The 25026-nt window shown below is 39.7% G+C and overlaps 1 protein-coding gene across 15 annotated transcripts in view; it reads right to left on the bottom strand.

Annotated features, from left to right (window-relative positions):
- SP140 (SP140 nuclear body protein) overlaps nt 1-22531 on the bottom strand; it is a 91253-nt gene extending 68722 nt beyond the window's left edge. For 2 of the 15 annotated variants that reach the window (XM_015111314.3, XM_077957769.1), the window contains exons 1-7: nt 22336-22514; nt 10140-10317; nt 9020-9188; nt 5948-6031; nt 3612-3692; nt 2340-2432; nt 1478-1555 (exon numbers count right to left, since the gene is read on the bottom strand). In XM_015111314.3, the coding sequence (XP_014966800.3) occupies nt 1478-1555; nt 2340-2432; nt 3612-3692; nt 5948-6031; nt 9020-9188; nt 10140-10317; nt 22336-22394 (742 nt within the window). In that variant the 5' untranslated portion in view covers nt 22395-22514. Of the gene's footprint in view, nt 1-1477; nt 1556-2339; nt 2433-3611; nt 3693-5947; nt 6032-9019; nt 9189-10139; nt 10318-17972; nt 18441-18583; nt 18797-22335 lie in introns of those variants that run through there. The other 13 variants (XM_077957767.1, XM_077957774.1, XM_077957771.1 and 10 more) reach the window with 10 other exon arrangements.
- Nucleotides 22532-25026: the final 2495 nt, after the last annotated feature.

Here is a 25026-nt window from a genome sequence, read left to right as displayed (position 1 = left end):
TGTTGGGGTGGAAGGAAATGGACAGGTGAGGTATGTAGAACTCACTAAAAGTCTACTGGATGTTGATGGGGTGCTTAAGTTGAGGGAGGTGGGGAGAGTCATGAGTGGCTCCTAGGTTTCTGCTTGAAGAAGGGAGTAATAGTGTTTCATCCTGAGATAGGGAACACTGGGAGAGAAGTCAGATCTGTGTCAGGAAAGATGGTATGTACAATCTTGGAAGTGTCTTGTATTGAGGTTCTTGAAAAACATCCAAATGAAGAGGTCTTTCAAATATCTTCGTGAACGTATTCAGGTACTCAGATGAATGAACTTAGAAGATAAATCTGGACATCTGTGTTTTGAAATCATTAAGTTATAGATGGGAGAGACATGAAAGCCTCAGGGAGAGGCTGACTGCTTCTGAGGACATTACAGGTGCCATTTTGATAGCTTGGGAACACCCTCGTGAAAACTCACTGCTAACATGTCTCATTCTTGGGCCAGAAATTATTTCTGTCTAGTGAATCTTCTCTCCATCCCTACAATGTCCCACATTGTTCCCCATCTCTTGCAAGCAGTTTTCACTCTCTGCTAACTTTTCACTTATTCTCCTTTCTCTTTTTCTCTGTGTATAACTTTTATGCCTCTCCTCCACTGTCTCTGTCTTCGAGCATTTTTCTTCTCTCTGTTCCTCTCATAATATTTTCTCCACCTTTTAAGTCCTGTGCCTTATTTAATAATCAAGTTTACCTCCTTTCTTCCATGGTGCTCATTTCCATGCCTATATCTGTTCTCTCTAATTAGCTTTCTGTTCCTAATTTTTCAATTTCAATTTAATTTTAATTTAAATTTCAGTCTTTCTGTATATTCTGTCTTATTTTTCTCCCATACCATCAAAGGTCTCATTTTTTGCCATTAACAAAGGGGCAGGGACTCTTCCCTTTGTGAAGCTCATTTCAACAGTTTTTCACTGAGTTTTCTATATTGCAATATGCTCATTATATCCATGCTCTTGGCATAACCTTGAGAAAATAAGTTGAAAATTATCTCCCCTTCCTTATAACCCAATGTGGTATTATTACCCAAATATTACCCAACATGGTAATATTTGAATCCCATGACTATTTAGGTAAAACTGGCAGTCACTCAGATCTCTCTTTATTTAATGATTCAATCTATATTTTCCTTTCCCTCTCTCTTTCCCTATGTCCTATATGCAGGAAAGCCCCAACCAGTCTGAGATCATCCTTCTTTTGCTACTTGTCTCTCTCAAGGAAAGCAGGAAGAAGCTGGGCATAGACTGTCTGTGTCTGTATGTGGGGAGGGATGCATGGATGAATGGATGGCTGGCTGGCTGGATGGATGGATGAATATATGAATAGATGGATGGATATATGGATGAATACATGAATAGATGGGGGAAAGGGAAGGGAGATGAAAGAGTAGGTGTTTTTGTATGTTGACAGAATAACAAAGCTTTAATTTAAATCCTAATTACCTTCCGTATCATAAGGCAGTAATGTGGGCATTTCATCTGATTCTCCTTCATCTGTTTGTATAGCAAGTTCACAGGACACTGTGGAGCGAAAGAGGAACATGACAGACAATTGACAGTGACCTGGACACCTACCTGGATCCATGCTGAGCTCTAATGTTCAGGTGTAGAACTGCTCCCTGGGGATAAAGGTATCTTTGCACCAAACAAGAATGGCTCCACTTCTTCTAGCACCTTGTCGGGCCCCTTTCCCCTCTCTCCCTCTCTCTTCTTCTCTTTTTTCTCCCTCTAACCCTTTCTTTACACATTGCTGCGTCTGCACCATAAACCAACTCCAAGATCTCTTTGACTTGACTTCCTCTTCCTGACTTCCACCATTTCTTTGCATTTCTGTCTCTTTCCTCCTTCATGATGTTTGTTACCTCTTTGCCCCATTATATCCCTATTCATTCTTCTAACTTTGTCACTTCCACTTTGTCTCTTCTGTATACAGTATTTCATTATTCCCAAATAATCCTTGGCAAGTAAGTTTAAAATTCTCTCTCTTTTCTCAAACCCCATCCTGGTAGTATTTAGATTCCATATTCATGTAGATAAAATTGGGCCCACTTAGGCAATACCATTTGGTGCCTCTAATCAGAGTAATTTTTATTACTCTGTACACTTAAGCTCTCTGCCCAGGAGCCCCTCCACTAAAGGACTTAGCCGTCCTTTACCTCCTGCCTCCCACACACCTGGGGAAAACAACCACAGGCTGAACAAAAGTGTGTTACAGGGGTGGTGGTGGAGAGAGAAGGAAGTGTTGCTTGCCTAGAGATAGGCCAACTAATTTAATGAGATAATTGGTCATTTAAATCATAATTACCTCCCCCACCTGGTAGTAGACTGGGTGCATCTTCTGCGTCTCCTCCATCAGCATTTGGGAGGGCTAATTGCTCACAAGACTCTGAAGAGAAACCTGGAAATAAATAACAAGGCACAGTGATGACAGCACAGACCTCAGGATGTTCCTGCTGAATCCTGGTGTTCAGCACTCAAGTGAGCTTCTCTTTGCAAAAAAAGCACCATTGCTCCAAGGACCTCGCCTGAGCCCCACCACAGCCTTGCTCTGCCTGTTTTCCTTCTGGTCATCTCTCTGCCACCTCCTTTCTCCTTCTCATTTTTTGGTCGCCACATGCTCTTGCTTCTGCACCATGAAGCACTGACCATCTCCTTGACTCCCTGGGATTTCCTCTCTTTTTCTTTTCTGTTGATCTTCAATGCCCTCCATCACATTTTCCTACTTGTGTCTCCATTTTTCTTTCTGGTTCTCTTCTTCTGGATTTCTTGCATCCGCACGGCAGGTTCTAATCTTACCATTTCTCTTTGCTTTCCCCTGCTCTGGCCATGGAAATGCTTTTGTTGAATAAGAGTCTCTTTGCACCAGGCCCTAGCCCACTCCCCTAAGAACCTGCAGGTCTCCTTGGGTCTCCTGTGTGAACTCCGATCCATGACCCTGGCTACCCTGATTTCTGTCAAACTCACACAACCATCACTGCAGTGAGTCAGCTGGAATGTGGGTCATGTTCTTGCTTGACTAATTTGACCTGGTAAAAGACCTTACACCTTTCTATGCTTCTACTTCTACTTTATTTAGCTATAAAATAGAAATAAGCAAAAGTTTATCCATCTAAATTCATAAGCTGTGGTGACAAAATGACATCTTGTTTGCCAAAATTCTTTGAACAGTAACTATGTAAGATAGTAACACAATGGAAAATATTTGGCAAAAATTATCATTTAGTTTTTTGAGTAGTTGGTCTGATGGAACATGTTTCTTATGAAGGCTTTCTATAGTGAGGGACAAAATAATAATAGTAACAAACAACAATAGTTTTTATTCTCTAGAGAAAATAAATGGTGGGTAGGTATAATCAAGTTTTTATTGTTAGTAGACATGAAAGACATCATCCTTCTCTAGCATATTTCTACTATAACATACACTTAGGAACATTTAGCAGAATTATGGGATCTGAGGACAAAATGGATCTTTTGCCTGTGGAATGTGCTCAGAGTAAAATGCATCAGGAAACACCAGCTCTGAATTCCACCTCCTGACACCCTGAAGGTCAGGAAGAGCAAGTCACCCCTTCCTTACCTGGCTCACACCTTGGTGAGGAGCTCAAGGCTTCCTGAGGCACTGCTACATCACCCATTTCATGATCGGCATTGCTGTTCTCTGCAGAAAGGAATGAAATCCCTCAGATGTCTTGATTTACGGTCAAGAAGGCATCAAAACAAGAAAATAAATAATGAGAAAACTAAGAAAGCCTGATACACTGGAAGGTCCCCACTCCCCAAACAACCTGACCTGAGGATTAAGTCCTTCAGTAACCTTCACCAGAGGCTGAGAATAATTCATCCATTGCGGGGGAATCTTCCTTTCCTTACGCCTTCTTCTCTTTCACATTTTCTCACTCATGTCTTTCCATCTGTTTCTGTACATTTCCTCAATCTCTGCCTCTGTTTTTTTTCTGCGGATGTTTCTTGGAGCCTCTCTTTCCTAGATGCATTTCTCTCTTCTCTGCTCCTGCAAATTTTTCTCTTGCTTTCTCTGATACCACTCTTTCTCTCCCATCCTTAGCCTCTCAGTTGTGCCTTTCTAGCTTTCTCTAAAGAAAGACCTCCCTTTGATCATATATTCTAAGTAGGATTTAGCTGGATTGGAGAAGGATAAATGGAGAATAGTGGGACAGGAAAACAATTCTAAATAAGGTAGCAAAGAGAAAACATAGGGAAAGGCTCAGTTTGAAAGAAAGATTTAACGATTGAAATTATTGGGGGAAATTTTATTCTACCTTGAAATAATACTTTGAGAGGCAGATGATTAAGCTGGAGAAGTAAGCAGGTGGATCATTGTGGATGCCTTTGGATTTTACTTAAAAACCCATTTATTTAATCCTTAGTGTATTAAGGAGGTAAGTAGGAAAATGATACAACCTAAGGTGCATTTTAAAATATCCCATCTAGTTGAAGTGCAAATAACACATTTGATGGAAGCAAGATTAGAGGGAGGAGATGAGCAAAGGATGTTGCCCTGAGAATCATGAGAGTGATGGAGATCTGGACCAGAGACCTGGTCTTGGGGATGCAAAGATGGACAGGCCAGGGGCAACCTGAAGATGAAATGATTACATTGGCTGCATAACTGGCATGTATTTGAGGGCAAGGGAGGAGTCATCCATGATGACTTGACTAGGTTTCCAACTTGAAAAACCATGGGACAATAGTGATCCATCTCTGGGAGAAAGAGTGCTGTGGAGGAGTTAGATCTAACTTGAGCAATGAAGATGTTGCTTTTAGTTCTCAAAGTACCAAGTTTAAGGTTCTTGAAAAAATTCAAGTGTAAATGTCTGTCCGACCCATGAGTAAAGGTCCTCGGGTCCATGAATAAATGTACTCTAAAGATAATTTAGAGCGAAGATTTGTGCTTGGGAATCATTAGACTATTCTGGGAGAGGCCTATTGAAATCTGAGTATGATGTAAGTGCCACTTTGATGTGGGAAGAGTTCAATCTGAAAACTTATGGTTCATGGAGCCAACCCTTGTAAAGTTGCTGATATCCAGTGCTCTTACCTCAAACCTACACTGTCCCAGTCTGCTTCTCTCTCCCTTTTATCCACTTTTCACTCTCAAGTGATTTTACACCCTTTTTTTCTTAACTGTTTATCTACATAGTTGCCTCTGTACCTCTTCATTTTCCCCATTTCTTGGTATTTATTTTCCTCTCATCTTTCTTTTTCCATATACTTCTCTCTCCATTTTCACCTCTGATCCTTGGCAGATGTTTCAGTTTACGTTTTCTCTGCTGTGTCTTATACTTCCTCTCTTTCCATTTCTGTTTCTCTCATCTCACTTTGATCTTCTATCTGTCAACATTATTTCAGTTTTGTCTCCCTGCGCAATTCTATCTTTCAGGCTCCCCTGTCTCTCCATATCAAAAACTCCCCTCTTGGACTGTGACCACAGTACTAGGGACCCCTAACTGGCCAACTCTGTAAGGAACATCTCTCACCTGAATCTGATATGGCTTAGGTTATTTCTGAGTTTCTCTTAATAGTTCTATGAAATTAATTAAAAATAATCCCCTTATCTCAACCTGGGAGGGTAGGGAGGGTAGGATTTTTATGTTCCCTTAGAAGATGGAATCCATTCATGTAATTTGTCATGTATTATTCTCTGTCTACCTTTCCCATTTTCTCTTTTTATATTCTCCACCAATGGAGACTCCACCTATTCAAGAGATCAGATCTCCTTTTTCATTGGTTCTCTCACACCTGCTGGCAGATAAGGGCAGGTACATGCCTGTGTGAGGGGAAGAGTACTGGGAGATAACAGGGGGCTAAGATAGGAGAGAAAATACAAGCTTTGCCTCCATGAAGACGAGGAAGCAAAACTTTAATAAGGGCATTGATCAGTTAAATGATAGTTACCTTGTTTACCATATGGTAGTAATCTGGGTCTGTCTTCTAACTCGTTTGCATTATTCATTTGGAGAGGTGGGTGTTCATAGCATACTGAGGAAAACAATGTGAAAATTACCAAACTCAGACAGCAACCAGAGGAGAGACCTCAGTGTGCTTAAGCTGAATTTGATGTCCAAGCCCCAGGATCTCCTGCCCCCGAGGTCCAACAGAGCCTTGTTCCCCTTTTTTTAATTGAGATGCACATATCTTAAGTGTAAATCATTGTGAAACCAACATCCCAGTCAAGATTCAGAACATTTCCACCATCCCAGAAAATTGCTTTGTGCTTAAGACACCACTGTTCTGGTTCCTATCACCAGCAATGGCTCCTTCCTTTCTGGCACTGTACTTGTCTGTATTGTCTGTACTTGTACTCATATAAATAGGATCATGCAGTATGTACTCTTAGAACTTGCTTATTTTGCTCAATATGATGTTTTTGAGATTTATCTATGTTGCTCTGTGTGATAACAGTTCATTCTTTTTATTGCTGAATAGTATTATACTCTATAAATTAGTCATAGTTTATCTACTCTCCTGTTGATGAGCATTTGGGTTGGTTCCAGATTTTAGTTATTATGAATAAAGCTGCCATAAACATTCTTATACAAATCTTTGGATGAACATATTTTTATTTCTGTCATGTAAATACCTAGGAGTGAAATGGCCAAGATCATAGGTTAGATTTAACTTTACAGGAAATTGCCAGGCACTTTCCCAAAGTGTTCGCTATCATTTTACATTCCTACCAGCAAGGGATGGGCGGTCCAATTGTTCCACATTCTCATCTGCGCTTGGTATTGTCAGTCTTTTTAATTTTAGCAATTCTAGTGAGTGGATGATATCTCACTATGACTTTAATTTGCATTTCCCTCATGATTAATAATGTCATACACTTTATGTTCTTGCTGGACATTTTGTATCTCCTGTTCTGAAATGTCTGTTCAAATCGTTTGTCCATTTTTTGAATTGGTGATGTGTCCTTTTATCATTCATTTATTGGAGTTATTCATATTTTGTGAGTACAATCCTTTGTTAGATATGTGTATTGGAAATATTTTCTCCCAGTCTATGGCTTGTTTTTTCCTTTTCTTAATGGTGACTTTGGATGCGTAGTTTTTAATTTGGTGACACATAACTTACCAAGTTTTTCTTTTATGATCCATGTTTTTTTGTGTCCTTTATAGCAAATTACTGCCTACTCTCAGTTTGCAAAGACACAGTCTCATGTTTTCTTCTAGAAGCTTTATACTTGTAGTGTTAACTTGTAGATTTGTAATCCAACTTGAATTATGTTTTGTGGATGTTGTGTAGTATAAGCAGAGGTTTATTTTTCTTTTTTTTTTTCAATCTTTTTACAATTCATTCTACTTTTGCCCATTTCTCCAATTTCTACTCATAGTCTGAGGCAGTGGGCAGTGGTGAGCCTCAGGTGCCTGTCACCTGGAAGGTGCCAGATACTAACATATGAGATGTGGATACTGGGGCCAGGGGGATCCCCACAGTCCACAGAGAGAATCAGAGCCCCTGAGATGTGGGCAGTAGAAGTAACATCATTCCCTTCATTGCCACAGCCTGGAACACCCTGGTTAAAATACAAATATTGACTCAAAATTTGTGCCTACGTACAGTTGGCTTGGGATCCATGGATTCACCCAACCTCAGATTGAAAATATGGGAAAAAATTAAAAATAATAAAAGGCCAGGCATGGTGGCTCATGTCTATAATCCCAGCATTTGGGGAAGCCAAGGCAGGCAGATCACCTGAGGTCAGGGTTTCAAGACCAGCCTTGCCAACATGGTGAAACCCTGTCTCTACCAAAAATACAAAAAAATTAGCCAGGTGTGGTGGTGGGTGACTGTAATCCCAGCTACTCAGAAGGCTGAGGCAGGGAAATCACTTGAACCCAGGAGATGGGGGTTGCAGTAGCCAAGATCACGCCACTGCACTCCAGCCTGGGTGATAGAGTGAACTCCGTCTCAAAAAATAAATAAATAAAATAACAATACAAATTTAATAACTATTTACATAGCATTTAGATTGTATTAGGTATTGTAATCTAGAGATGATTTAAAGTATACTGGTGCATGTGCATAGGCTATACACAAATACTATGCCATTTCATATAAGGAACTTGAGCATCCAGGACTGAGGGTGGTGGGTATTCCTGAAACCAATCCCTCATGGATACCAAAGGAGGCATGCACAGTATTTGATTTCCTCTAGACCTTTCTCTGACTTGGATGTACCATAATATGAAAACGAGATACCTCTTTTTTGAATCAAGGTATAGTATTCACAAATCAACACATCCCATTCTTCATACTGACTTATTTTACTTTTCCCCTGTTTAAATGCCCGTTATTGCTTCGTTATTTTCCAAAAACTAAACTCCAGATTCCCTAGCACAGGGTGTCAAGCCCTCCAGAATCCACTCCAAGTTCTTTCTCCAGAATCGGCTCCCAAACCTTCCCTCCCACACTCTGCAATTCAACCACATGGTTCTGAAAGGCCCCCACCAACCCCCTTTTCTGTCTTCAGAGTTTTCATATGCAGCTCCTCCTCAGTGTACCAGTATGTACTGGGCTCTCTTCGTGACTTCTCCAGTCTTCGTTTGGAGAAACGAGTTGACACAGGACTGCACTGAATGATAAATTTTCTAATACAAAGAAAATTGTTTTATCTTTGAATGTATCTGCAAATATCAGAGAAGGTTTCCTCCTTTCCTATGAAAAGGCTTCACTCATGTCTTCCTTGAAAAAAATGGAGACTTCAACCCTATGTTTTACAGCATCAAAATCAAGTCCTGGCTGAGCAACCATTTGCAGGATTACTTGGTTAACATCTATCACTCCCACTATATGTAAACTCCATAAGGACACGGAACATGTGTGTTTTTTCATCATTATATTCCCCCTGGGCTTGGCATGTAATAGTCACTCAGTCAAACATTTGTCAAATATGAATGAAGAGTGAATGAATGAATTAATGAATGAAATGCGCTTGAATCCCCCAAAGCTGTTGAGAGCTATAGTTACCATTTTGGAAGCTTCTATAAATCTCGTTTAAATCAGGATAGGCCATCAGGTTAATCCTGCTGAACAATGCTTCCAGATGTGACCAGCCAAACGTCTTCTCCAGTTCACTGAGTACACAATACATCACTCTTGTCACTGGGACCAGGTTTCTAAAAGCTTCTTGAAAATGCTTAAAAATATTAAATGGAGAATTATGTAGTTAGAGATTTATGGGTTCCAAAAGACTCTTAGGTGGTAGATAGAACATCTGTTCTCTTGTGAAATACTAGAATTTTGCATATATTTGGATGACTTCTTAAATGTCCTCCACCATAAAAATACAGTCTTAATTTTTTGAACCTGACTCTCTGACATTGTTGTACACTTAAGAGGAGAGAGTTATTTTAAATAATAAATGTGGGTTCAAAGTTGAATGTTATGTGTGGCTTTAGAGCCTGGCCAGGTTATTTCAGGAGTGGCCTTAACAAGGCTGTTCTGTTATGTGGATGATAACCACTACTAGGATTGGCCTGGCCTGACAGAGCTCCAGGAAACCAATCAACCAGCCCCCTACTGTGACTCCTGATCAAAGGGCACAGAAAATTCACAAAGACAAGAAGAAGGCTTGTCCTCAGTATCCCTAAAGGCATCCACTGCTAACATTAACTTGCATTCTAGGGCTCTAGAAATGTCCAAAGATCAAACAATGATTTGGAGAGACAGTAGCAAGCATCTGCTTCCAAATGTAAAATAACATGACACAACTTCCCTGTGAGTTTCAAAAAAATCTGTTTCAAGTGTTTCAATAAGTAGGCTTTGCAATGAAACGCTGCCTAGCTCACTTATTTACTTTAATTATGGCTACCATTAGTAGATTGCATACATGCACCTAGGATGATCTGCACCCATGCAGCATTCCCATTCTCTCTGCTGCCCACCTCCCTCACTGTGGCCCTCCCCCAACATTTACTACAGAAGAAGGGAGGTTTTCTGTGATGCCTGCTTCTCCTGTCACCTCCTAACCTACAGGATGATGAAGGTCCCCATTCACAGGAGGCCCTTTAGCCTGTTCATTGCATCTTGAAGTTTGGCATAATTGAGTATGGACCTGGTTTACCATCATTTGGAAATTCTTACTTACTTCATACATCTGCTCAGAGATGAAGGAGCGGTCTCGGAGGCCCATAAGGAAAGGAAATGGTCTTGTTATTGCACTTGCAATCTCTACCTTGTGTTCTCTGAAGAACCTGAAAATGGGCTCAGGGCAAACCTGCTCCTGCAGGTTCTGATCCTCTGTGTTCTGTATATCTGTGACCATTCTAAGAAACAAAGATACAACGTGGAAATAGATACTGAGTTTCCAAGAGGTTTGTGGTGGCTAGAAGATTTTAGACATGAAGGATGGCCAATGGAGAGCCAACATGTGTAAAATAGGCTTTCTTGTGGGGAAATCAGAATGAATGAAATTTATTTATTTTGGGAAAAAGTCAAGGTGGAAAAGATGAAAACAGTGAACTTATTAAAGACTTAAATGTTAGATCTAAAACCATAAAAATCCCAGAAGAAAACCTAAGCAATACCATTCAGGACATGGGCATGGGCAAGGACTTCATGTCTAAAACACCAAAAGCAATGGCAACAAAAGCCAAAATTGACAAATGGGATCTAATTAATCTAAAGAGCTTCTGCACAGCAAAAGAAACTACCATCAGAGTGAACAGGCAACCTACAGAATGGGAGAACATTTTTGCAATCTACTCATCTGACAAAGGGCTAATATCCAGAACCTACAAAGAACCCAAACAAATTTACAAGAAAAAAGCAAACAATCCCATCAAAAAGTGGGCAAAGGATGTGAACAGACACTTCTCAAAATAAGGCATTTATGCAGTCAACAGACACATGAAAAAATGCTCATCATCACTGACCATCAGAGAAATACAAATCAAAACCACAATGAGATACCATTTCATACCAGTTAGAATGACGATCATTAAAAAGTCAGGAAACAACAGGTGCTGGAGAGGATGTGGAGAAACAGGAACACTTTTACACTGTTGGTGGGACTATAAACTAGTTCAACCATTGTGGAAGACAGTGTGGCAATTCCTCAAGGATCTAGAACTAGAAATACCATTTGACCCAGCCATCACATTACTGGGTATATACCCAAATAATTATAAATCATGCTGCTATAAAGACACATGTACACGTGTGTTTATTGCGGCACTATTCACAATAGCAAAGACTTGGAACCAACCCAAATGTCCATCAATGACAGACTGGATTAAGAAAATGTGGCACATATACACCATGGAATACTATGCAGCCATAAAAATGGATGAGTTCATGTTCTTTGTGGGGACATGGATATAGCTGGAAACCATCATTCTCAGCAAACTATTGCAGGGACAGAAAACCAAACACTGCATGTTCTCACTCATAGGTGGGAATTGAGCAATGAGAACGCTTGGACACAGGAAGGGGAACATCACACGCTGGGGCCTGTTGTAGGGTGGGAGGAGGGGGGAGGGTTAGCATTAGGAGATTTACCTAATGTAAATGACGAGTTAATGGGTGCAGCACACCAACATGGCACATGTATACATATGTAATAAACCTGCATGTTGTGCACATGTACCCTAGAACTTAAAGTATAATTAAAAAAAAAAAAAAGACCTGTGCATAGAAGTAAAAAGGCTCGCCCTGTTCCAATCAAACTATTATAAAGAGACCTTCACCTGAACTCTCTAGGGAAAATACACAATTAAAAGATGTCAAAATCTTTATAGGAATTGACATGATGCTGCGGTAATTAATTTTATATGCCAACTTGGACGGTTTTTTTGGAAAAGATTAACATTTAAATTAGTGAATTTGGAGTAGGGCAGATTGCCTTCCATCGTGTGGGTGGGGCTTGTCCAACCAATTGAAAGCCTAAATAGAACCAAAAGACCAGTGTCCCCAAGAAAGTAAGAATCCTCTAGTAGACTGCATTCAGACTGGAGCTGCACCATCAGCTCTCCTGGGTCTCCAACCAGCAGGCCCACACTACAGATTTTGGACTTGTCAGCCTTCGTAACTGCAAGAGCCAATTCCTTATAACAAATCTCTTTCTCTCTATATACACATCCTACTGGTTCTGTTTCTCTGGAGAACTTTAACTTACAGAGAAAGAAATAAAAATCTGGCTGAGATATTACAGAACTCAACACTGAACTGCAAGTCTTCTTAGTTAACAACAAAGAGAGGAAATCTCAGGAGTCATAAAGGAGATGTATCTCCTCCATCTGTAACCGTAGAGGGAGGGTGGTATTCTCCATCACAAAATTGGTTCAAAGACTCTCATCTGGTAAGGTTTGATTAAGAATAGTCACAATAAGGCCGGGCGCATAACTCACGCCTGTAATTCCAGCACTTTGGGAGGCCGAGGCAGGCGGATCATGAGGTCAGGAGATGGAGACCATCCTGGCTAACACGGTGAAACCCCGTCTCTACTAAAAATACAAAAAATTAGCCCGGCGTGGTGGCGGGCGCCTGTAATCCCAGCTACTCGGGAGGCTGAGCCAGGAGACTGGTGTGAACCCAGGAGGCGGAGCTTGCAGTGAGCCGAGATCGCGCCACTGCACTCCAGCCTGGGCGACAGAGTGAGACTCTGTCTCAAAAAAAAAAAAAAAAAAAAAGAATAGTCACAAGAAAATGACTCTTTCTCTGGTCCAACATGGAGATTTGTGTGAATATGCAAAACTAGGACACACTGATCTGTCTACACTTGGAGACCTGGGAAACTAATTTTTACTCACAAAAGTTTGTAGTTCTGATTCTTACTTGCTAAATTGTTCTCCTTGCTAATAGGCCTTAACATATTTATCTGCATTTTTAAACGGTATGAAGACTTACAGAATTTTTTTTAATCCCACAATGAAAGAGTCATTGGGACTTTCCATTCCTCAAACATGCATCAGGATAGAATAGAGGATCACTAAGATTTCCCATTCCCCAAACATGCACCATTTATCCGCCGAATTCTGTTAAAAAAGAAAAAGACTTCTGGTTTAAAATGGTTGATTAATGACAACTGTTTTTCTCCTCTCTCACTAGAATGTCTCCTAAAATGATAGGAAAGGAATTAAAGTCACAATGATGAAGAGAAAGGAATTAGATGAGAAATTTTAACCTAAATATGACAGACAAAAAACGGTCAGAGGGGTACTCATTGCTATTGAAGGGGGAGGATGGTTCCTGAGGTCAGAAAAGGATCCAGCATGTCCTGCAGCCTCCCAGAGATGCAGTGGTGGCTGAAAAGGAGATGCAGAGATGAAAATCAAGAGATTGTTCCAGAGGCGAAATTAAAAACGGTTTGCTCTACGACGCAGAACACCCACAATCAGGCAGAAGAGTGGAGGTTTCTTCTTAAGAAAAATATAAATGACTCAGAGAGAAGGACTTCAGGCATTTGGTATTTGCTCAGTGAAGCCCACAAACTTACAAGCCCATCTCATTAAATGGAGTTTCAAGTTTGCTTTTCAGCATCTTGCTGGTAAGCATGAACAGACTACAACAGACCACAGCATGTGTGGAAACCTACAACATTAAGGAGTAAACCAAGATAAGCAAAAGGCAAAGAAGTACCCTAGCAGAAATAGGGATGTTTCAGGGAACAAAAGAGAATTTCTAAACAACAAATATTATCATACAAAAAGAGAATATATTGTACCAAAAATTCCATGCAGAAAAGAAACAACCAGAAAATAAAACAGAGACCTTGGAAATTCAAAATTTCCCAGAACAAATGGGGAAAAGCCCTAAAGGGAAAAATAGATAAATTTGAAAAGCTAAATGTCTAAAATAATGATGCGAGCCTATAAGCCTAGAGGTAAGAGGAAACTACTAAAAAAAAAAAAAAAACAGTGTATACCCATCCAATTCTTGAGAATGGGTCCAAAAAAATTAAAATGGAAAGATGTATACCTTGTTCAATGATTCATGTATGAGGGCAGAATCAATACTTAGACAGACAAGGACTCAAAAAATATTTTGCTCATGCACCTTCTGTGTTGGTCACACATTTTTCAATGTTCTTTTCTTCTGGGCCAAGGTAAGATTGGACCTCCTTTGGAGCAATGGGAATCACTCCAGCAGAAGAGCTCAGAGCCAGCACCTGGTTAGGCACGCTCTCTGTTCCTCTACCACAGTGACTGTCATTTCAGATGGGGTGGCTGCTCCTCAGCCAGAGACAGAGTCCAGGATGAGGGTCCTCTGAGCAGAGGCCTGGTGACCCGTTGAGATTTGGGAATTGTTTGTTCCTATAGAGCACCCTACTCCATTTTTACTGACACTGTGTGGGACAAATTATTTGATGAAGTACTACAATTAACAGAATCAAGAAATCAGTATCCATAAAGTATTGTTGTAAAGGAACTGAAAGCATCACTAAAAACCAGTTAAAATCCTGATTTATAATTATTTATAAATTATCTTAGAACAGTAATTCTCAAAGTGGGGTTTAGAGACTCCCTAGGATTGTGCAAGACCCTTTCAGGTGTCACCAAGGTAAAACTGTTCTCATAATAACATATTATTTTCCCTTTTTCTTTCTCATTCTTTCATGAACATACAATGAAATTTTTCAGAGGCTAAATGTCCTGTGATGTCACAACAGATTGAACGCAGAAGCAGATAGGAGAGTCTAGCTGCCTTCTACTGATATTTAAAAGATGCATAAAAATGTAAAGCAATGCTAATCCTCTGGCTAATTTATTTCTATTTTGAAAAGTTCTATTATTTTTCGTAAAAATACATCACTTATATTCACGGGTAATAAATTCACTACTATTATTTCTAAATGAATAAATACATATTTTAAGTGTTCAAAGTTTTAATTTCTAATATGGTAAATAGCAACAGATATAACCCAATAAACAAAAGCCAGTTCTTCGGGGTTCTCGATAATTTTTAAAAATACAAAAATATCCTGAATCCAAATATTTGAGAAGGACTGTTCTAAAAAGACAGGATATATACTGAATATAATAAAATTATAGCAATTTCAATCTTAAGCTTTAGATTCTATTTTAAAGTTTTTTTTGTTGTTTCGTTTTGAGACGGAATCTCGCTCTGTCACGTAGGCTGGAGTGCAGTGGTGCGATACTTGGTAAAGTTTTTTTTAATTGAGTGAGGACAAGTAAAAAATTGAGTTAAATAACTTATTTCAAATAAAAATTCAAATGATACAGTTATAAATTTGATGCTCTCAGAGAAATATACATTAAAGAATTAATTAGAAACCCAAGTGTAACGAATAGAGTCAAAATGAGGCTATAAACTTTACAAAATAATGAGAAAGAAAACACGCTCTTTTTCTTATAGAAAATAAAGAGGCATAAAATATAAAAATAAAAAATCCATAAGCAACAAGATATTTAAAACAGATTAAGTTACTATCTTAAATTATAAATGGCCAGACTAGAATCTAACTACAAGAGACACAACAGAGATAAAGTAACATTAAAAATGTTAACAGTCAAAAGATGGGCAAGTTTCATTAAGCAAATACAAATGAGAAAGAAGGTAAAATTCTCAATACTCACATTTAAAAAGCAAGATTAAAGATTACCAGTGGGAAAATATTTCATGGCTGTTAAAAAACATTTTACTTCCAATTCTTAGCTTCTCAAGTAGATAAAAGTAAAAGAACAAAGATACATAAAATGTAAGTTTTAAAAACTGGCAAAATTGATTTTTTAATAACACTGTGTTAAACACAAAAGATCATACCATGTATTTGGCCCTGAAGTAATTTCAATAAATAATAATGAAGAGAAATTGAACAGGTTACATGCTCTGGCTGTAAGATAATACTATAATAAAACCAAAATTTTAAACAAAAAGAAAGTTTGTCTTAAGGAAAGAGTCTAAACTTCAAAAATGTAAAAGTTCACTAAACTCACTGATTTTAGCTTCAACACGCAAGGACATTGGAAGTCATTGCTTCCATTCTCACAACAACAACTAAAATCCAGCTGAACAAACTATGAATTAACAGCTTTTCTTCTGTCTCTCAAAGAACTGAAGTCACAAGGCAAACTGCCCCCAAATCTGCAGATACAGGCAAATCCAGAGAATTGTCCAAGATCAACTACCTGAGGCAGAAGGCACTGGAGTCATAGGCTGGGAGGAACACATCAATGTTATGTTTGATGAATTGCTAGAGGCTGAGTGTGGAGCAGCATGAGCGAGTGTGGGAAACTCCTGGGGGTCATCATTTCAGGGCAGGCCCCAACCTTTTGTGGATTTTACCTCCAGAAACCCCAAGAAAAATCTCTTCATCCTTCTGACAGGAGGAGGGAAAAGAAAAGTTTTTTTAAAAACCAAAGCATTCTCCATAACAAAGGCCTACTCTCTAGGGAAAATGCTTTAACCATTCTAGGGGAAGGGTGACTACCAAAATCTAGCCTCTTCTGGACATCCTGTCACTTCTAAAAAGTGTGGAGGGTGAGGCCGAGCACGGTGACTCACGCCTGTAATCCCAGTGCTTTGGGAGACTGAGATGGGCAGATCACAAGGCCAGGAGTTTGAGACCAGCCTGGCCAACATGGTGAAACCCCATCTCTACTAAAAACACAAAAGAAAATTAGCTGGGCATGGTGGCAGGCACCTGTAATCTCTGCTACTCCAGAGGCAGAGGCAGGAGAATCGCTTGAACCTAGGAGGCGGAAGTTGCAGTGAGCCAAGACCATGCCACTGCACTACAGCCTGGGCAACAAAGCGAGACACCATCTCAAAAAATTTTTTAAAAAAGGGTGGAGGGAGAAATTCTTTTGAAAGTAACAGTCCAAGGTGCAGTTCTATTAAAAGATTGAGATATAATCATAAGATTATAGACCACTTCCCTTCTGACATGTTACCATTCCATCAACAGAGTTCCTCTATAATAACAGCAGATTACAGCTGGAAGAGCTGCAAGAAACAGACTATTTAAAAAGGAGTTCTCAGAGAAACCCAGAGAAAGCAGGGGGAAAGAAAAACAAGAACGCTAGGGGAATTTGATACCTCTGCCACCTACAGCTAGAATAAACATTAGATATGGCCCATTTCCTACTCATATTAATATAAAACCTCACATTGAAGGCTTATTTGCCTCCATTCCTGTTACCTGACTTATCATGTCTGACTTTAAAAAAAAATTATAAGACATACCAAAAGGCAAGAAGTAACACAGTGTGAAAAGACAAAGTAATCATCAAAACCGGACTCAGATATGATGGATTTTCCAGTTTTTAGACAGAAATTTAAAATAACTATGGTTAATTAATATCTTAAGGGTTCTTAAAAAAAGCAGACAATACGCACGAACAGATGGTTAAGTGGGCAGAAAGATGACAACTCAAAGACATAATGAAAAATGAAATGCTAGAAATAAAAAACAATGAAACAGAAATGAAGAATGCCTTTGATGGGTTCATCAGTAGCCTGGACATGGCCAAGGAAAGAATCAGTGAATTGAAGATATGTCAAAAGGAACTCCTCAAATTGAAATGTAAAGAGAAAAAAAGAGGAAAAACAAAACAGAACACAATATCCAAGAATGCTGGAATAATTTCATAAAGTGTGACAAATATGTAACTGGAATATGAGAAGGAGAAGAAAGAGAAAATAGAGCAGAAGAAATAATCAAGTAGTGATAGCCAAGAATTTTCCAAAAGTAATGACAAACAACAAACCACAGATTCAGGAAGCTCATCAAACAGCAAGCGGCATAAATATCCAATGATCTAGATTTAGACATATTGAAACCACCTTTGCAAAAATTATGACAGTGAGAGAAATCTAAATTAACTGACCCCATCTTGCTTCTAACCTCACAAACTGTCCTTGCTCACTCCTGGGTGTACACCAAGCTAACATTGAGAAGCATTTAGTTTATAGTTTAACTTTAAAACAAAGATTATAACAATCCCTTCCCAAAACTTACCCCCTCCTTCCTCTGGGACCAAAACCACTTTTGTAAAACTAACAAATTGGCTACAAGATTAGAATTATGGTTCAGGAGTCATGTAGCTGGAGGTCACAAGAGTCATAACCACTCCAGTTGCTCCTATAGATAACTTCAGTATTGTAAAGCCTAAGACTGGTGTTTGAGGTATTTTTCAGACCTTGCATTCTAACGGACCAGCCAATACCACAGGATTGGTAACTAGGTCCTGTGACCCCCACCCAGGAAATGACTCAGCACAGGAACATCACTTCAGCCCCCAGTGATTTCATTCCCAACCTAAGCAATCAGCATTTCCCTGTTCCCCAGCCCCTGTCTACCAAACTATCCTTAAGAAAGCCTAGTCTCTGAATTCTTGGGGAGATGGACTTGAGAAACATCTCCCGCTTGTCTGGCCCTGCGATTATTAAATTCTTTCTCTCCTGCAACTCCTACTATTTGCAGTGTGTGGCTTTTCTGGGCAGCGGACAAGAAGAGTCTAGTTTGGCAATCACAGTTTTATATTCAAACTGCAGTATACAAAAGACAGAGAAAATATTGAAAAAAGCCAGGGGGTGGGGGAAAAAAAAAACAAACCAACCAACCCTTACCTGCGAAAGAAGGATAAAATTACATCAGATTTCTCATTAAAAACCATGCAAGCAAAGAAAGTAGAAAGAAATATTTAAAGTGATGAAAGAAAAAAAAAAAGCCTATGTGGACTTCTACATCCTGTGCAATTAACCTTCCAAGTAAAGTAGAAATCAAGATTTTCTCAACTAAACAAGAACTGAGGGAATTCATGGTCAGAAAGCCTACCCCGTGTGAAAATGGTAAAAGAATTTCTTTATGCAAAGGGAAAATGATATGGGCCAGAAACTCAGATTTACATAGAGAAAGAAAGAGCATCAGAGAAGAAATAAACGCAGATATAATAAAACGTTTTCATTTTTCCTACTCCAACTTGACCTAAAATGAAGCTGTTTGTTCAAATTAATCATATCAACAACATATTGAGTGGTTACGGGACATAAATAAGTGGAATGACTAGAAGCCTTCCTGTTCTTTTTAACATTGTCAGTCATTTCACAATGTTAAAAAGAACAGGAGGACAGAACTTGGGATGTTCAGTTGCTTGGTGTATTCTCTACTCATTAAGTGATAGAGTGTAATTAAAATGGACATGATTCACTGTAAATATATATTACAAACTTCAGGGAACCACTAAAAACATTTTAAAAGAAGTATAATGATATGCTAAGAAAGGAGAGAAAATAGAATCATAAAATGCTCAATTAAACCAGAAAAGGCAGGGAAAAAGGAAGAAAAGATGAAAACGATAGGTACAAAACAACATTCACAAATGTGGTAGATATTAATCTAACTACATTAATAACCACGTTAATGCCAATGGTCTAAAACACCAATTAAAAGACAAGAGATCAACAGAGTACATAAAAACACAAAACACCCAACTATATGTTGTCTATGAGAAAGTCATTGTAAATATATTTTAAAAGATAGGTTAAAGATAAAGGGATGGAACAAGATACACCATGCCAACACGAATCAAAGAAAAGTTACAGTAGCTATATCAGTGTCAGACAAAGCAGCTTCAGAACAAGGAAAATCATCAGGGATTAAAGAGGGGCATTACATTATGATAAAATTGTCAATTCTTCAAGAAGGTACACAATCCTTAATGTGTATGCAACTAGCAAACTAATGGTAAAACGTATGAGGCAAAAACTGATAGAACGTTAAAGAGAAACAGACAAATTCACTACTATTGTTGAAGGCTTCAACACTTCTTTTTTATTAATTGACATATCACACAAGCAGAAAATCAGTAAGGATATAGCAATCGACTTGATCTAACTGACGTTTATATGATACTCCATTTAACAATAGCAGAATGCATGTACTTTTTAAGCTCACACAGAATATTTGCCAAGATGTACCTCATTTTGAGCCATAAAACATACCTTTACAAATTTAAAAGAATAGAAATCATAAAAGTTTGTTCTCAGACCATAAACTAGTAATCAGTAAGAGAAAAATAACTGGAAAATTCCAAAATATTTCCAGATTAACCAGCACAGTTCTAGGGTCAAATAAGAAGTCTCAAAATAATTTAAAAATATTTTAAACTAAATGAAAAGGAAAACAACTTCTTAAAATGAATGGGATGCAACAAAAGCAGCACTTAGAAGGAAATGTATAGCATTAAATGCATATAATAGAAGAGAAATATCTAAATCAATAATCCAAGCTTTCATCTGAGGAAACTAGAGAAAAAAAGGAGCCATTTAAGCCTGATGCAAGCAGAAAAAATAATAATAATAATTAAAGTGGAAATTAATGAAATTGAAACAGGAAAACATTCGAGAAACTTAATGAAACCAAAAGCTGATTCTTTTCAAAGAATTAATTAATAAACTTCTAGCCAGGCTAACAAAGAAAAAAATAGAGAAGACAGAAATGATCAGAATGAAAGAAGGGTCATCACTATGAATTCCGCGGACAATGAAAAGGTAATAAAAGAAAACTATAGACTCCACACCTACAGATTTGGTCACAGATGAAATGAACAAATTCTTTAAGAGGCAAACTAACCAAAACTTGCACAAGAGATAGGTTGTCTGAATAGGCCTATATCTATTAAAGAAATTTGAATCAATACTTAATAGCCCTCCAGAAAGGAAAGTACTAGGCCCAAGTGGTATCACTAGCTAATCCTACCAGATATTTAAGGAAGAAATGACATCATTTTTCACAATTTCTTCCAAAAATAGGAGCAGAGGCAACACTTCCTGACTCATTCTTTGAGGTTAGCGTTACCCCATCGTCACCTCTCAGTGCCATCTTCTTCCTACTTGGTGACCATGGGCTGCCTGGACTTTGAGCTCCGCTGGCTCATCTTCCCTTCGCTAGAGAGCAAGTGAAAGAGATGACTGGGATGCCTGTCTGGGAGTGGTGGCACTGGGCACTGAAAACCAGCCTGGGGCCACCACTACTGCTGATGATACCGACAGCTTTTGCTTTCTTGGGGCTGTACCAGTGCCACAAGTAGCCTTGGCACAGAGTCCCAATTAGACAAGTTTCCATAGACTTTTACATTTCATACATTGTTTTCCTTTTTATCAAGAATGTACAGTTATCCCTTGGTATCCAGGGGGAATTGGTTCCAGGACCCTCCACGGATATCAAAATCCATGGATGCTCAAGTCCCTGATATAAAAGGTATAGTATTTGCATATAACCCATGCACATCCTCCTGTATATTTTAAATCATCTCTAGACTTATAATACCTAATACAATGTAAATGCTATACAAATAGTTATATTGTATTTTAAACTTTTATATTACTTTTTATTGTTGTTATTTATGTTTTTAATTTTTAGAAAATATTTTGCATTCATGGTTGGTTAGATCCATGGATACAGAATCCACAGATAAGAAGAAATGACTGTATTGACGTTCTTGTTTTTTGTTTTTGTTTTTGTTTTTTGAGATGGAGTTTCACTCTTTTTGCCCAGGCTGGAGTGCAATGGCACGATCTCAGCTCACCCTGCCTTCCTGGTTCACTCGATTATTCTGCCTCAGCCTCATGAGTAGCTGGGATTACAGGCATGTGCCACCACACCCAGATAATTTTGTATTTTTAGTAGAGACAGGGTTTCTCCATGTTGGTCAGGCTGGTCTCGTTGTCTTATATTTTTTAAAGATGATTTCCAGGCTTCTCTGACCAGATATGTAAAACATACCAGAACAGAAGAATAAAAAAGGCAAAAGCAGTACTCACTCTCCACCTGCTGCCTTTTTTGTTGGGTCTCATCTCTTTCACTTCCTCCTACCAAGTATTCAGAGATCCTGAACTGACTCTAGGGCTAAAAGCCACATAGATGGGCTCAGAGCAGAGCTGGTCCCCAACTACACAGCCTGGCAGGTGTGACAACAGACAGGCATTTGGATTTTAATTCTTCTAAAAAGATCTTTTTTAGACAGAGTTGTCTTTTGGAGTGGGGATAAAGGAGGCCTGGGGAAGATGAGAGGGTTCAGAGGTCACGGGGAATTATCCAATCCTACAGCAAAGCCTCAGAAGGGGCATGATGTTCAAATGGCTCCAGTCCAGCCATTTGCAGATGTAAGAGAATAGGAAGATGATGTGAGTCACGGCATCCCTGAGTTTATCCAACAGCCAATCCCTGCAATTTAAAAAATCTGATTGCCTCGTTATTTATTTGTAACCTAATTCTATTGTATACGTGTAGAGTGAAGCTGGGTAGACATTAAATAACAAGTATGAATGGGAACCCTACCAGAAATGAAGGACAGACGGGAAAGGAGACGATGACCCACCTGGAGTTGAGATTGCTGTCTCCACTTGCCATCTGCCCCTGCTGGCCCCGCTGGGCCATGAGCTTGGCCTAGGATCACACCCGATTAGATTTTCACTGCCCCTTCCCTTCCTGCAGCTCTGAGGTAAAGCTGCCAACTGCCCCTCGGGGCTCAGCCAAAGAGGAAAAGAAAAGTGAAATTGCCTAACCAGCTGACGTAGGTGCACCAACTCTACAGTCCTCCCTCCACCCAATCTCCATGACGTCCCTCAGTCAAGGGAGGAGGAGCAAAGCCAGCCCCACGAGGCCACAGAAGACGGGGTCACTTTTTCCTGCCAAGGAAAGAGGGTTGTAAAGTCATTCAACTCAAGCAAGTCGAAGTTGTTTTGAGGTAAGATGCCTTCATGAGGAGGAAGTAAACTCCATATTTGTCCCTACCCCTTGCTGAGGTGGCTGAGAAGGACAAGTGAAGACCAGGCATTTGAAATCTTCAGTCAGGCTCCAGGGCTGGCCATGCACCTTAGTGAGCCTGGGCTGGATGGGTTAGGCCCAGTGATTGGACATGGCGCCAGAGAGAACTGAAATACCATGCATTATAAAGTAGGGGAGATGCACTCCATGAAAGCAGACAGAAGTAAAAGACAACTATCTCAACTCCAACCAAATGCAAGTGCAGAGGTTGGGCAGAAAAGTGAGGTGCATTTCTAAGTTTTCTCAAATACGGTGGGCACTTCACAACTGCAGCCAGGGGTGACTGGGAGAAAACTGAGCTTCAAGCATCTCACTGAAATCTTGAGGAAAGTGACAGCCTTCTCATTGGATGGGGAAATGGTTTGGAGCTGAGATTATCTAGACCTTCAAGGACAATATGATACAGGAGGATAGCTGTATTACATTTATGTTTACACACAATTTTTCATTTATACCCAGCCCTCATTCTGTAAAGGATTTGAAACAATTTACAAAAACATACTATATTAGCATAAAGTCCAGTGATAAATGGAAGCAAAGGGCAAATATAAAAAATAAAACCACAGGACTAGGAATCCAGGCAGAAAAATGGGTCAAAGACAGGGGGCTGATGAGAGCCAGGGTATGGGTAGAACCCAGGGCCAGTGACGGAGCAGTAGTGAGGATTAAAAAGCCAGAGGCAAAGCAGTATTTTTCCAAAAGATGTGCTCCCGAATGCTACTTTTTCTGGCTCATTACACATATGCAAGGAAATCTGCATACATAAGTTTGCAAATTATAGAGTGCAAGAAATTTCTACCCCTTTCTCACTTCTGCTTTCTTTTTTTTTTTTTTTTTTTTTTTTTTTTTTTTTTTTTGAGACGGAGTCTCGCTCTGTTGCCCAGGCTGGAGTGCAGTGGCCGGATCTCAGCTCACTGCAAGCTTCGCCTCCCGGGTTCACGCCATTCTCCTGCCTCAGCCTCCCGAGTAGCTGAGACTACAGGCGCCCACCACCTCGCCCGGCTAGCTTTTTGTATTTTTTGGTAGAGACGGGGTTTCACCCTGTTAGCTAGGATGGTCTCGATCGCCTAACCTTGTGATCCGCCCGTCTCGGCCTCCCAAAGTGCTGGGATTACAGGCTTGAGCCACCGCGCCCGGCCTCTGCTTTCTTTCTACCAAAGGAACAGAGACCAATGTGGTCGGGACAGACTCCAGAACACTGATGAGGACACCTTTTTCAGTAGGCAGGGTCACTGTGCCTACCAGGTCTTGCATATGTCTGGATCTCTCTCTCTTACCCATGTTTGCTCATGACTCCCAAACTCCTGACTCTGCATGCTAATGGGGACATTCACTGTTTTTATGTCCAATTATGTCAGATAACCAATCCCAGATTGATCGTATTTCCTTGAATATCTCTTGCCTATAATTCAACCTCTGGTACCCAACATTTTTATCAGTCAGGATTTGGGAGTAAAAATAATCCAAACCGACTCTGGCTAAAACTCGGGCAAAAAGTCAATTTCTTAGAACTATATTGGGTAGCTCACAGAATGTATGGGAAAGCCAGAGGACTAAGTTAAGAAAGTAGGCAGTCTAGGCAGGTTATATTAACTCACTTGCCCTTTGTTATAATATAGTTGAATGATATCTGGATCACCTGAACATCCCATAGAATGTCAGACTGGGCTGGGCATGGTGGCTCACGCCTGTAATCCCAGCTCTTTGGGAGGCCGAGGCAGGCAGATCACGAGGTCAGGAGATCAAGACCATCCTGGCCAACATGGTGAAACCCCGTCTCTACTAAAAATACAAAAATTAGCCGGATATGGTGGCATGCACCTGTAGTCCCAGCTACTCGGGAGGCTGAAGCAAGAGAATCGCTTGAACCTGGAAGGCAGAGGTTGCAGTGAGCCAAGATCACACCACAGCACTCTAGCCTGATGACAGAGCATGATTGTGTCTCAAAAAAAAAAAAAAAAAAAAAAGAATGTCAGACTGATTGATGACACTGGTGACAACATGCTGATCAGACAGGATGAGCAAGATCTTGGCGGCCAGCATACCAGCTAAAGAAGAATAAATTACTGACCCACAACAGCAGGGATGAATCTCAAAAGCATGATGATGAGGAAAAGAAAGTCATACACCAAAAGTGCATTCCATGTGCCTTCATTGAAACAAAACAAAACAAACAAAAACACCTTAATACACACAAAACTAATCTGTGGTGACAGAAAGCAGATCAGTGGTTGCCTGGTGC

The sequence above is a fragment of the Macaca mulatta genome, chromosome 12 (genome assembly GCF_049350105.2).
Source record: "Macaca mulatta isolate MMU2019108-1 chromosome 12, T2T-MMU8v2.0, whole genome shotgun sequence".
NCBI lineage: Eukaryota > Metazoa > Chordata > Mammalia > Primates > Cercopithecidae > Macaca > Macaca mulatta.
Note: the sequence above shows the minus strand (reverse complement) of the source record. Positions and strands in the feature narration are given on the sequence as shown.